Raw genomic sequence first — 13,338 nt, 5'->3', positions numbered from 1 at the left:
GATCAGTAATGTCAAATGAGATGTCATCAGTGATGTCATTTGAGATGTCATCAGTGATGTCATCAGTGATGTCACTGACCATGTCATGAATGATGTAATATGGGACATCATCAGCAGTGGATTGCGGGTGCGCAATATATAGTTAGTGCAACTAACTATATATGGAATTTCAATGGTTTTGTGTGAGTAAAATAAGGTTTTGTAAATGCGAATTCCTAACTATATATGGTCTATAACCTATGGTTTTTTCAGTGAATATATATATATATATATATATATATATATATATATATATATATATATATAGCTTTGACAAGCACCGGCACAAATTAAGCACTGCCAATCACCAATGATCAAGAGCATGAGTGTGTTAAAAATACCTAAAGTATATGTTTAAAACCCTTTTGAGTGCACTATTGTGCAAGCATTTGTAAGTCTGAATTAGTGGTGGGCACGGCAGAGTTTGCTCAAACATTCATAAACATTTCTCTTGCAATGTCTCTTCTATGCTATGAGCTTGGCATTCTTTGAGCACAGCTATACCTAACGTTTGCCATTGAGTATGAACAATCACAGGCCTCTATTCCAGGCCTTTTAGTGTCTTTGTGACTGGAGCCTCAACTGCATAAAGATATTATTCTATAGCCTGCATCTGACGACAACATTTTTCTAATTTGTTCATCTGCCGAATGATTTGCCTAGATGACTTCCACCTTGAGAAAGGTTCACTGCTGACAGCTTAATTCAGGGAATCATAATGCTGTTTACTTTTATCTAACCTGAAGGCCATCCAAAGGTGCACTGACTGTAATATTGTGAGTAATGTGGAGATTGGAGCTGGCAGGCCGTGACGGTATCCGGGGCGTCAAAACTATGACCTCCCTTCCCAACTGAGAGATCCACTCGAGAGAGTGACCCAGACTTTTATCTGAGAGTATTCCCAATCTTCCCAGGTCCCAAGCAGTTTCCTTCAGTCTTGTAGCTGATCAAGCAGACCTCAACATTCAAACTGTGACCCACAAAAAAGGAAAACCTTCATCTCCATGGTACATCTGCGAACAAACCAATAATATCGACAACATAAATGAAATGCTGCAAAACCCACCAAAATGCTTATCCTGCTTGGCTGGAGCATTTGCCATTTTTTATTCTTAAAGAATTCAGTTGTTCTCTCCTATATTCCATTGTCTACAAAATAGTCCTTATGATTTCAGGAGTTCTGAAATCTGGCTACTCTTACTTTAGTCTAGGTGAGTGTGGCGCCTCCATCCAATTTCTGCTGAAGTATGTCTGTATGCACTTTGTGTGTTGCTGGAATAATTGTGGTACTTGTACACCCAAAGCAGTTTTGGAACCAGTCTAGAGAAAGGAGCTCGCTGACGAGGTACTAAACCGTATTTGGTGATTTTAAACTGTTGAGTGAGCTCCAGACAGCCAGCCAGCAAAGGTTTATTCATTGACTGTGCTTCTATCAGTAGCTGGTACTGTGAAAGCATTTCTTTGATGATCTGAAGGCTTGTCTGATTAAAGATGCACCTTATAGAACACTTTGAAGGTCAAAATTGACCACTGCACAAACTTTAGTTAAGCCCAATGCTGGACATTACACATGCTTATCTATTTACATTAGAACATATTTTCTGCATCTAAAAGCACTCTACTTTCTACATGCTGTTAAACTTGTTGATACATCTACACGGTGGCTAATATGTTTTGCAATTTTCTTTCCAAAGGGGCCAGACACCAGCAGAGTCAGATTTCCAGTTATTGGAAATTGCCCGTCGGTTGGAAATGTATGGCATCCGATTGCACCCGGCAAAGGATCGAGAGGGGACAAAGATCAATCTGGCGGTCGCCCACACCGGCATCCTGGTGTTCCAGGTCAGGAATATGGCATGTGCCCTGCATCGATGCAGCCATGTTTGTTTGGATCTTTTTAAGGAAGCTCTGTATCCCTCACAGTATAATTCGACACATCCTTGTAAATTGTTGATCCCAGCTACGAGACAGTTCTGACCATATTTTGGGAAGTTGGGGCCATACCGATGAGTGTAAATTCTTGGTAACGTTTTCAACTAGTATCCATTTAAAAGATTCCACTGTAAAACCGAGGTGTAGTATCACTCTGTCCTTCGACGAGCATCACATAGGCATCAGATGGAGGTGGGGGGATGGGCAAAAAGGGGTTTATGAACTGCATAAAATGGAATGAGAGAACATAGCTGGATTTTGACCATGCAAGAAGAATTAAATTGGGGTGCACAGGAAGGAATATTTGCTTTAAACATACAAACGTTCTCTTTCTCTCTCTCTTTTTTAAAAAAAATCTCTATGAAGACTCTCCTAAATGCCACCCCCTTAGCATTGGGAATTCCTCACTCTTAGAGCACTCACAATTATTCCATTTCAACACAATGAGGACAGAGGACCCTGGCACAGTGTCCCTTTGACAGCTTGCTCCTCATTTTCTCATTGTGACTGACCCAGTAGGTTTTTCGTGTGCCAGAGACATTTCATTATGATACCTGATGTTGCTGTGTGAAGTGGCAGTACCCATGGTTCTGGTTTGTGTGTATCTATGTGCCGTAGCCCGTAATGTTGTAGGGTGTTGCACAGGGATCATTGACTGTAAGTGCAGCTGTAGTGTATTGTTGTGCAACTCGTGCAATATATTCCATGCGCAAGCAGCACGTCCGCTTCTCGGGTACCTTTTGTTGTTGTTAACATGTACCATGCACCATGCTGTTGTTCTAATGGGGCCCTTGGTGACAGACTGAATGGCGGGCGAGGATTCCAGTGGACTTGGTCAGTTCACTCTGGGATCCGAGCCAGCTGGTCACGGGGCGAGTTCTGCGATAAAAAAACAACAAACCTACCTTCTCTTTCCGGATATTTCCTGCAACATTTTGGTGAGGAGTAGTTTCCTTCCCCTGTCTGGGCTGCTCCTATCCTTCCCCCTTGAAGACACCATTGTAAAGACAAGTGGGTGTGTCTGTATTGACTTCACATCCACTCTATGTTGGACCAAGCTAGGTCCAGCTGCTCACCCTGTGGCCTGAGAGGAGTTAACCCTTCAGCAAAGACTCTGGCCATGGGCAAGGTCAAAGGGCACACCTTGGACAAAGATATGAGAAGCTTACCCAACCCTGCATCTTGTCATGCTGAAGAAGCCAGGACCCAGCAATCAAGGGCATCTGATTGCACTGAGATCATCTGGTTTCCAATCCATTTCCAGAAATTGACAAATCCCTCTGCAATACTGAACAATACATGTGACTGTACAACTTTGCTATCTTAAAACCAACAACTAACACTGTGGTTTGCCTGTTTCATTACCCCCTTTGCAAGTGTGTCCCTGTGGTCAGTAGGCACTGGTAATGCGACAATGAAAATTTGTTGCAAAGTAACAGTGATGCTTACCATTCGTGTGAATGTATATTAAGCCATACAGAAGATACTAAGCATGTTTCCTTAATGTAACCAATTTTTTTTGCCTAAAGAAAAGAGGAAGTTCAATTCAGTGAGCTCAGTATTATTTGGCTTCTGTGAGCATAAGTATTGCCCTTAGGAGAACTGACCTGATCCGCACAAACAAAGAAAATAAGAATTTTAATACAAAAGAGCAGTGAGCTTTCTGCAAGACTGAGAGCGCTCTTAAGAAGTTGGGGCCAGATTTCTCCAACTCACTGTACTTGAATGAAGTCTGTTTCTTAAAAAAAACCTGATAACTTGCAATGCATGAGGAGGGTTTGTAGTAAGGAACGATCCTTTCTAGGCCTGTTAACAAAGTAGGTAACTGAAGTTTGTTTTTCTAATGACTATTAAATAACACAGTTAATCCACTGACCTGTCTAAATATAATTGATGATAAGTCTTTCACTTTTTGTTTAGCAGGAAAAACACAATATTCTTGTCTGTCTTTGAGGAATACACCTTTGCCCCACATTTCCCATTGTTGTTGTCTAATGAGGCGCTAAATTGTCATTTTAACTGAATTATGTTATTTCTTATAAGGTAGTCTCCACATCAGTGAGACACAATTTTATTTGGGTTTCAGTGATGAACACATTTTTTAACGCTTTGCTACTCATGGTGAAATAAAACCTGCTTGCTTTCCTTATATGTTTGTAATTTACAAAGTGGCACAATCCACAGACCCTTTTTTGTTCTCAAGACTTTGTGGGAATTTGTGCCTAGCATACTTAATTCCACTGGAATGTATCCTCCTATCTTTGTCTGAGGTTCAGCTGTTCCTAGCTGTCAATACCTGCTGTAATCTTGTGTGTGTGTGTATGGTTCACTACGAAAAAATGCTTCAAAGATTTACATCAATGGCGTGAGATGTGGTGGGTACACCATGGACAGATACGCGTTTTATATAGTCTTATTCTCATTTTTAGGCATGACATTAGCTAAGACCATTTGATTTTAGCGTGTGTGCATGTATACATGCATGATGTATGTATGTATATATATATATTTGTGTGTGTGTATATATATATATATATATATATATATATATATATACATATGTGTGTGAATATATGTGTGTGTATATATATGTATGTATATACAAACACACACACACACACACATTCACACACACACTTATAGGGGCTATCAGCCATCCCTCTTCTTCCATTTGGCAGTTGTTGGCATTCATCATTATTTTCCACCCACTACTGCATGAACCAGCGGGTCAGCCAACTTCATCAATTGTCTAACGTCATTGAGTAAGGACATTGGGCTCATTCCGAAGGAGGCCATCTGCACACAAAGTATTTACCTTAAGTGCCATAACAATTTTTTCAGCTTTGTTCAAATATTTGCTTTTAAATATTGGTGAGGGCCCTCCATCTTCTGTAAAAAGTTTTAAAATACAAACCATGGTAAAACAAAATAAGCATTGACAAATCCAAAATGCTGGCAGCCAATCCTAGGCCTATTGGATTTGCCAGTGCCTGGTTCCATTTAAAAGTGATATATACTAGCAAACCTAAACAGCACTAATTTGCTTTCTGTCCTTCTGATAGTTGTGAACTATTTTTGAAGCTTTAATATTGTTTGTAAATGGATGTGTAAGGACATTTCAGTATTAAGCAAAGTCTTATTCTTCTCCAACGAAGAGTTGAGAATTTGAGACCACACTTGAGGTCTTCTCTCTCCGAGTCGTGGGGCTGTTAGTGGTTACTGGACAGTATCCGTGTTGAGTGTTGCCGTTTACCACAGGTGTTGCAGTGCCTAGGGATTGTGCACCAGTTTGACTACCAAGTTACACTTTGTGTGCTTTGTTCTTTATCTGGTTCTGCATGAAGCATTCAAATGTTTCTCCAGCAGGTGGTAGTAAGTTTGGAACGAAAGGTATAACTATATAAGAATTGCTTCAGAACAAACGGGTCTTAATTACACTAATTACACTTCAAGCATGGCCGGACTGGGACCCAAAACCGGCCCTGGCAAAGTGTTCGCCCCCCGTGTCCTGTAGTCCTGGGGGGTACTACTGTTACTTAAAACATATATATCTAACTGTAAAGAGTAGAGAAATAGCTTGAAAAAATCCCGATTCTGAATAACTACAAATTTTCCAGGTACGCAAGTTCCACAATTGACTTCCCAGAGCAGAAAAAGACAGAAAAGAAGAGTCCAGTGGGACGCTAGTAGCAGACCTCTCTGAATTCATATGGTTGCACACAAAAACAGCTCTTATTCTCTAGTGCACTGCAGCTCAAATATTCTCAGCACATCTTAGCAGGAGAAACCTTGAAATGTCCTTGTGGGTGGGGGCGGGGACGAGAATCAAAGTGGCGATAGATGCTTTTAAGGGCTTAACAACGTTCAACCAGATATTCTTCCCAGCTAATTTTGCATAGCTTCTCCAGAAGTCCAGACAAGGAACAGATTGTGTAGTTTAATCTTGTATCCAATTTCAGGGACGCTGGAGGGATGCCATGGCGTTCAAAATCCATACCCTCTCCCACCAGTGGTAGGTAGTTCATCTTCCCAAACCTTTCCACAGAGGAGGATGCGTGCAGGCACCAACTGGTCAGAGTAAAGTGTATTCCAAGGAAGATGTAGACCTCTTGAGTGGGGTTTCTGTGATTTTCAGGCAGCTCTTAATGCAGGTCAAAAATTGAGGTCCCAGATGATCATAAGAATGTGCAACAGTGGGCAAGCTTATTTCCAAGGTGGTCAGCAGCCCGAGCTGCCAAGAAGTAAACCCATAATAATCAGGCTTTTATTCTCTAACAGGACTCAGACTTGCCAGGTGCTGAATGCAGTTAACCTGTACTCCCAGAAAGGTTACATGACTCTGCATAGAGCGGCTACTTGGAGAATGTCACTGCTACAAAGGTCACAGAGTTGAATCTCCATGTGTTGCAAACTCCATGACCTACGGAAGGGCACTAAAACGTTTCAACATGCACATAACTGTGTCCCCATGCAAGGGAGAGTGAAGGAATACAATTAGGGGGATGCATAAGCTTTTCATGCAGAGTGCTGGTTAAGTCCTTTATCAGTTGCACATCTCACCGGCATGCACATCTCACCGGCATGCACCCTGCTAAACAATCAGATGCCACCAATTTGTCTCACCATAGCATGGTGAGCTGGTGGTAGTAGTACACACCACGGGTGGTGAAGTAGTGTCAGCGTCTTGTTCTCTGCTGGTAAAGCAACAGAAAAATGTGTGGTCCAGTGGTCTGTCCAGCTCACAGGTGTTGTGGAAAGTAGCGTAGTCCGCCAGAAAGCCATACAAATGGAAGGATCCACTGTTGTCTGCTTAGTGGAAGGACTTTGGTCTCTACACCATTAATGCCCATTATTTACTTAGTACATGAAGGTGTTACCACCTCACATTGTAAAGCTAACCTGAGAGTTTAGGTATAGTATGTTACGTTGGATCTTTTTATTGGAGGTATGTGTGGGAGTTGAAAGCTGTAAAAAACATTGGAGCTTATGAATTGTAGCTGCATATGTGAGTTTATTTCATAATTTGGATTTAAAACAATGTAGGTTCACGAGGAGTCAAATATGTGTCAAAGTACGACTGCTGTTTTCAATTTGGCTTTAAAATGTTATTTTTGCAGTTGGCGGTTTGATCTTTTTGTGAGTTAAGCATTTTGGTCGGCCAGTATACATGCTGTTGGTGTCATCTGTTTTCCCTCAATTTTTCAACCTCTTTCATTCCCGTAGTAACTTTCTCGGTTTCTTTTGGAGTCTAATTAATGTCCTATTGCCGGGTTCGGGTCTTTTGTTTTAACCGTGGTTTCACGTCTAATTTGGAGTCAAATTATTTTCCTATTGTTTTGCTCTTGTTTTGGGACGAGTGGTTTGCCATGGATTTTGTGGTGGGGGCTTTTATGCCAACCAACATTTTGATTACTCTTATGGCTCGGCCCAGGTGGCATATGTCCAGTATTTAGTTCTTGAGACCGCGCTTAATGTATGAAAGATAGAGAGCTGGGTCCAAAGCTCTGCTCAGACATCCGCAACCGGTACCAGCACACCAAAATCCAAGGCTGCGTATTCTTGAATCCACCTCAAGCCTCTTTAATTCACTACCAGACACTCCCTGCCCCTTTAACCTTAGTCTTGCAGGTTCCTGTTTTCTCCTTTTGTGCATGTTTTTCTTTTTTCTCTCCCTCCTTCCATCCTTCTTTGTATGTTTTCACCCTCTATTTCTGTTGGTAAGTATCTGGTGAGGAAAAAACGCGCAGTTCCTAAAAAATGAATACCAGTGAAAAGCACTGGATTAAGAGGTAATTTTTGAGTGTGCCAGAGTTACTTTATCCATTGCTTGAGGATTGGCTGAGATTTTTCTTTAGAAATTTAAGACCTTAGAATATGTACAAAAACAGACCTCCTGGATGGCTCTATGTGGCCAAGTATTGAATGAATGTGCGAGATTCTGGTATGGGTGTTGATGGCTTGTAAGTTGTTTATCGGGTGTTGTTGCTGATGCTTCAGTTTAAAATGTTTGTCCGAACTATCTTGATTTTATATGAGAGGTGGGGTAGAAATTTACGAATTATAGTTCCAAATTGATCTGTTGGAGGAGATACTATCTAAGTGTGGTTTGTGTAACACATTTTCTCAGGATTTTCAATAGTTGGTTAGTGGAGTTATAAGCTGTTGGAATCCTGGCTGTGAAGAAACATCTTTTGACCCCGAAATAATTTTAGGATGATTTTACTTGCATTGTCTCACTTTAATAGGGTGAAATCCAATCCTTAAACAGAGAAGCATCTTTTGTTGAAGATATGCGTCATAATATAGATGGGGAATCTGTAGGGTGGCCAAATGTCACTTTACAGTGTTCAGTAAGCATTACTGCTACAATCTCTCATCTAACAATATCCTCAAATTTAATAACAAAGTGTTTATCTGCAATCTGATTCACAGCAGGGTAATTTTCACTGCAACTGGTTTTGTTTTCTCCTAAAAGCGAGGTTCTAAGGGTAGTGAATGGGGTAGGGCACGGGGTAGGGCACTTATATGAGAGACACCTCTATTCAGACTCTATTTCTGCTAAAACAGCCATCACTTCCCCAATACAGCATTGACCAGTGGTGATTCTACTGGAGTAGCTAATCATGTAGACACGAAGGTCGATGTACAGGATAAACACGAGTGGGCAGAGCTATGTAGACAATTGTTTATCCAAGGGTCATACACTTTTCTAGCAGTTAGGGGACCCGTTTTTGGTCCTTACCCCCTGTGCACTGTTTCCAAAGGTAATAGGTAGGAGCTATCTGCTCTTGTATGACTATCACCGCTGGGTAACTTTCCCTCCTGTATTTCTTTCTTCCTCATGTAATCGCGCAGTAGTACATACTCCGCATCCTGTGGATTATTTCTGCTTTAATGAGGCAGATTTAAACCCAGTTTACAAATAAATTCCTGGAAAAGAGTCACAGCCAGTAACATGATGTTTCCCACCTTAGGGTCACACAAAGATCAATGCCTTCAACTGGGCAAAGGTACGGAAGTTGAGTTTCAAGAGGAAGCGCTTTCTGATCAAGCTGCGCCCCGATGCTAACGTAAGTACTTCATTTATTTATCTATCATTTATTTAGTATCAAATTTTATTTAGCCATGTAGCCTTTAGAGGTAGCATACTGATATCCTGTTGATTGATGTAAAACATTGATTTCTTCCCTAAATTAGTTTATATGTTGTCATTTGTGTAAACAAAATGCCCGCTGTGGTACTTGGCCAATGCACTCTTCTATTTTGGAAAGTATAGACGTCAAGGCTTAGTGTGGATTGTAAATATAATTATCTGGTTTCTCTTCCCAATTGAAGTTTCTCCCTTTGGTCTGGTAAGCTAGGAAGGGTCCGAGAGTTTATAAGACTGAAATAGGTTTTGTTCCCATTTGTTTAGTTAGGCCCGTTCTCTTGAAACTGCCCCTCCATCCTGATGCCCAGTGGAATACAAGGCTTTCCCCTCTGCCCCAATCATCCCGCACAGAGGGGCTCAAGGCTTTTACAAGATGGATGACTGATGTTTCTTAAGCCACTTCTAGCATATTGCCAATGGGCTTCATAAAACATACTTTTTTTTAAAGTGATAACTAAATGACATTTCCGAATCTAAAATGTTAGCCATGCTAATGTGAAAAATGAAAATTCTGAGGATGCTTTGAACCGCAAACCTTGTGAATATCCCCAGGCTCCGGTCTGGGTCCAGCAAACTCAAAAAGCAGTGTTCTTGTTCACTGGTAAGTGGCGTCATGCAACATGTTCGGCTACTGAAGTGATGAGCAGAGCTGCATATAAATGCAAGGTACATGTTAGCCCCAAAAATGGCAGGGTTCAAACCTTATAGAGACTGTTGCAAACATATGTTTATGTCAGATCCCCACGAGGTGGGCCTCTGGTGCTTAGGTTTGCCGCACAACTCCACAACGTATGACGAGTGGGCCCAGGTCAACACAAAGACCCTCCAAGAATGCCAACTAAAGCTTTACGTTGCAAAGCCCCAGAAAAGTTCCATGCCAGCCCCACCTCCAGATTGAAGTTAAGAGTGTGGACCCACTTCTGAAGTTGTTCCCATGGCCGATCTTTGCTGTCAAAATCATTGGATAAGTCAAAGAAGAAACACAAACAGTCAGCGCGGAACTCTGCCCCTTCCTGCCACTCTCATTCTCCAGTGAAGGTGCAACGGCATCACCATGCCTCAGTTTCTTGCTCACTTTCCACCGAGGAGCTAATTCCATCTTTGGTGATGACGCACTCCGAGTGCCTGGGTCCTTCCATGGTGTTGCAGCAAGTTCAGAGCCTTTAGAGAGGCCATGCTGTGCATTTCTGGTGCATTTTGGGCCCCAAAGATCAGCAGGGGCCTCCAATTGTGTTACCGCTGGTGAGTTTGCACGTTGTGCTGTCACCCTTGAACCCACTTTGGGTACTATATCGGCATCAGTGCCAGCTTTAAGGTGAACAGGAAATCTTTGCCTACCCCTCGAATATCAACTCCAGCACCGATGGCGACGGAAGAGAAACCACAACCCATTGTGGCATCAGACTCTTGCCGCCTTCATCTCGACTTCTACCAAGGCCGCTTCCAGACTTTGACGTGGCACGACTAAAACTGAATCCATCAAACTCCGACACTAATCCACTGCCATGCAGGCATGCACAAACACTAGTTCATCTTTTTGGCTTGAACTCCGACCAGAGCTAGCCATATGCAGAGAACAGTTTTGGGATTAGGAAGAGTTTAGCAAATTTTTTGATGAAGACAGTTGATACATGGACTTACAGAATGCCGATAGGCATTTGCCCTTCAGGGCAAGCAAAGGAAGAAAGTATTTTTCTTCACTGTGATGAAGAGACCTGCTGATGTCCTTGATAATCACCTCCCTTCTGTGGAGGCAAAAACAAATGTACTGACACAAGTCTGGCAGCCTGGCCAGGCACCAACAGAACCTCTTTTTCTTTTTGATGAGGTCCTCCCTGACAGTCTTTTGTGTGCTAGGGGTAAACCATGCTCTGGCCCCCAGTCAACCAACAAGTGACCTGTATTTCTTAATTCAGTATCCAACCCCTGAAAGCTTGGCTGGTGCATCTCACCTCCAGGAGAGTGAGCTGTAACTCCTTCCCAACCAGTCCTCCTGACAGGGAGTCAAACCTATGAATATGTTTGCCAAGAGAATGTTCTCCTCTGCCAATCTTTCTTTGAAGTCTGTTCATGCAAGCTGTTTATTTGGGTGCTACACCCAAACAATTTGTGGCATATTACCTGTGGTCCCTGACGAATTATGTGCTTCTTTAGCCCAAAACATTGAAGATTGTCAGGATACAGCCGAATTAGTCACCCACTCAGGCCTAGACACCACAGATTGTCTATGTAGGGCTATGGGAACAAGTGTGCTGCTCAGACATGGCACAAGGATGGAGGCCCACAGGCTTCTCTGGGGACATCCAGGCATCCTTAATGGGACACGCCTTTCGACTGCTTGTTTGTTGAAAAGGCAGATTCTGCCCTGGAGGAATGCCAAATGCTCTTTGGGCCTTTCAGCTCCACTCTGGCAATTTCCACAACATGTTCACCCTATTAGGGAATACACCCGTCTCTAGACATATAGACCGTGTCAGGCTCCACTGCCCTCACCACAGGCCTCCCAGTCTTTTTGTGGTCAGGCTGTGGGCTCACTAGACAGCAATTTGGCCATACAGGGCAGCATACTCTCCAGTCCTCTTCCCATCTGGCAACAACCTCGAAACCCCTTTACTGCACCCTTAGCAGCACATGGCCATCCGGTAGGAGGCAGGACCGGCCATTCATTTTGTCTGACAAATGTGTCCTGTAGAATGTCTGGAGAGGCTATGCAGGGCTATTCCTTTTCAACCCACCTCACCTGCCATGTACACAAGAACACCTTTCAGAAGATCACCTGTCCATCTTATGATAGAGTTCAGGCTTTGTTTTGGCTAAAGGAGCCATAGAGCATATGTACTGGCTTTAGAAGTACAGATGGGGGTTTATTTCTGCTACTTCCTTCAGCTGAATAAGGACAGAGACCTTCGCCCTATCCTGCAACTTTGCCCTTTTAACACTTTCCTGCACATTGAAAAATTCAAGATGCTCACCCTGGCCAGGGTTCGTTTTGCGATGGATAACAAAAACTGAATGGTAGCGTGGACCTTCAGGACGTTTCTTTTCACATCCCCATCCTGCAGACCCAGAGGCACTACGTACAGGTCATGGGGGCCACAAGCACTTTCATTTTGCTGTCCACCTTTTCTGGTTTGCCAGTACCCTTATGGTGTTCAGAAAGGTGATGGTGGTGGTTGTGGTTGGATACCAGTCCTCTCCTGCCTCGATGACTGGCTATGCCTTCAATAGCCAGTCACATACAACCTCCAGTTGACTGGTAACTTCCTGACATCATTGTGGTTCTCAGTCAACCTGCCGAAGTCATCAAAGCCATCCTGGATACTGTGCGCTTTCGAGCCTTTTCTTTGGACCAGCGAGTTCAGGACATAAGTGCTATGATCCTGATATTTCAGCCTCTGTCCTGGGTCTCGGTGAGTATGGCTCTGAAGCTTCTTGGCCTTCTAACCTCATGCATCCTGCTCACCGACCATGCTAGCTGGGGCCTGAAGTCTCGCTGACCTGAGCACCAGTGGAACCTGTCTGATTCCATCCCGATGTCAGAGGAGACTGTGAAAGTGGTGTCTGTTTAACAGCAATTAAACAAGTGGCCGACCCTCTCCTTGCCGCACCCAGAGTTGACGTGACTGATGTGTCACCGCTAGATTCAGGATGTCATTGCAGACAGGTGGCGATCACAGGACTGCCGTCTCTGGCTGAAACCCACCTCCACACAAACTTGCTGGAGTTTTGGCCTATTCGCTTGATGATAAAGGTCTTCTTATCAGCCACAAAGGTGGTCTGGAGCAGGTTCTGGTACAGGACAACACAGCTGCCATGTAGTACTTCAACAAGTAGGGAGGGGTGGGTTTATGGGTCCAGTGCCAGGAGGCTCAATATCTGTGGAACTGGTTAAATCGACAATGCATATCCTTGGTGGTATACCACCTGGCAGGATCTTTAAACGCCAGGATGGACAAACCCAGCAGACAAGACCTGGCAGCTAGCAAATGGCAGTTACACCCGGAGGTGACGTAGGTTGTATTCCAAGAATGGGGTGAATCCTGGCTCTATCCTTTTGGTGACACTTAGTGGAGACCCTGAGGTGGAGGCCCCCAGATTCCGAGCGGGTCTTGTGGCAGTAGCAAGCTGGCTTCGCACCAACTGCCTTCAGTTGAATGCCACCAAAACGGAGGTGTTGGTACTAGGGAAGCACGCTGAGCTATGGGGAAACCAGTGGT

At 43.4% G+C, this 13,338-nt stretch overlaps 1 protein-coding gene across 3 annotated transcripts in view; it reads left to right on the top strand.

The window, feature by feature from the left end:
- FARP1 (FERM, ARH/RhoGEF and pleckstrin domain protein 1) overlaps positions 1-13,338 on the top strand; it is a 576,707-nt gene that overhangs the window by 355,068 nt on the left and 208,301 nt on the right. For all 3 annotated transcript variants that reach the window (XM_086947879.1, XM_086947877.1, XM_086947878.1), the window contains exons 8-9: positions 1,734-1,881; positions 8,946-9,041. In XM_086947879.1, coding sequence (XP_086804005.1) covers positions 1,734-1,881; positions 8,946-9,041 — 244 coding nt within the window. The remainder of the gene's footprint in view (positions 1-1,733; positions 1,882-8,945; positions 9,042-13,338) is intronic.

Source organism: Lissotriton vulgaris (genome assembly GCF_964263255.1).
Source record: "Lissotriton vulgaris chromosome 8 unlocalized genomic scaffold, aLisVul1.2 SUPER_8_unloc_1, whole genome shotgun sequence".
In the NCBI taxonomy this organism is placed as follows: Eukaryota; Metazoa; Chordata; class Amphibia; order Caudata; family Salamandridae; genus Lissotriton; species Lissotriton vulgaris.
The sequence above is the reverse complement of the archived record's forward strand: the minus strand, read 5'-3'. Positions and strand labels throughout refer to the sequence as shown.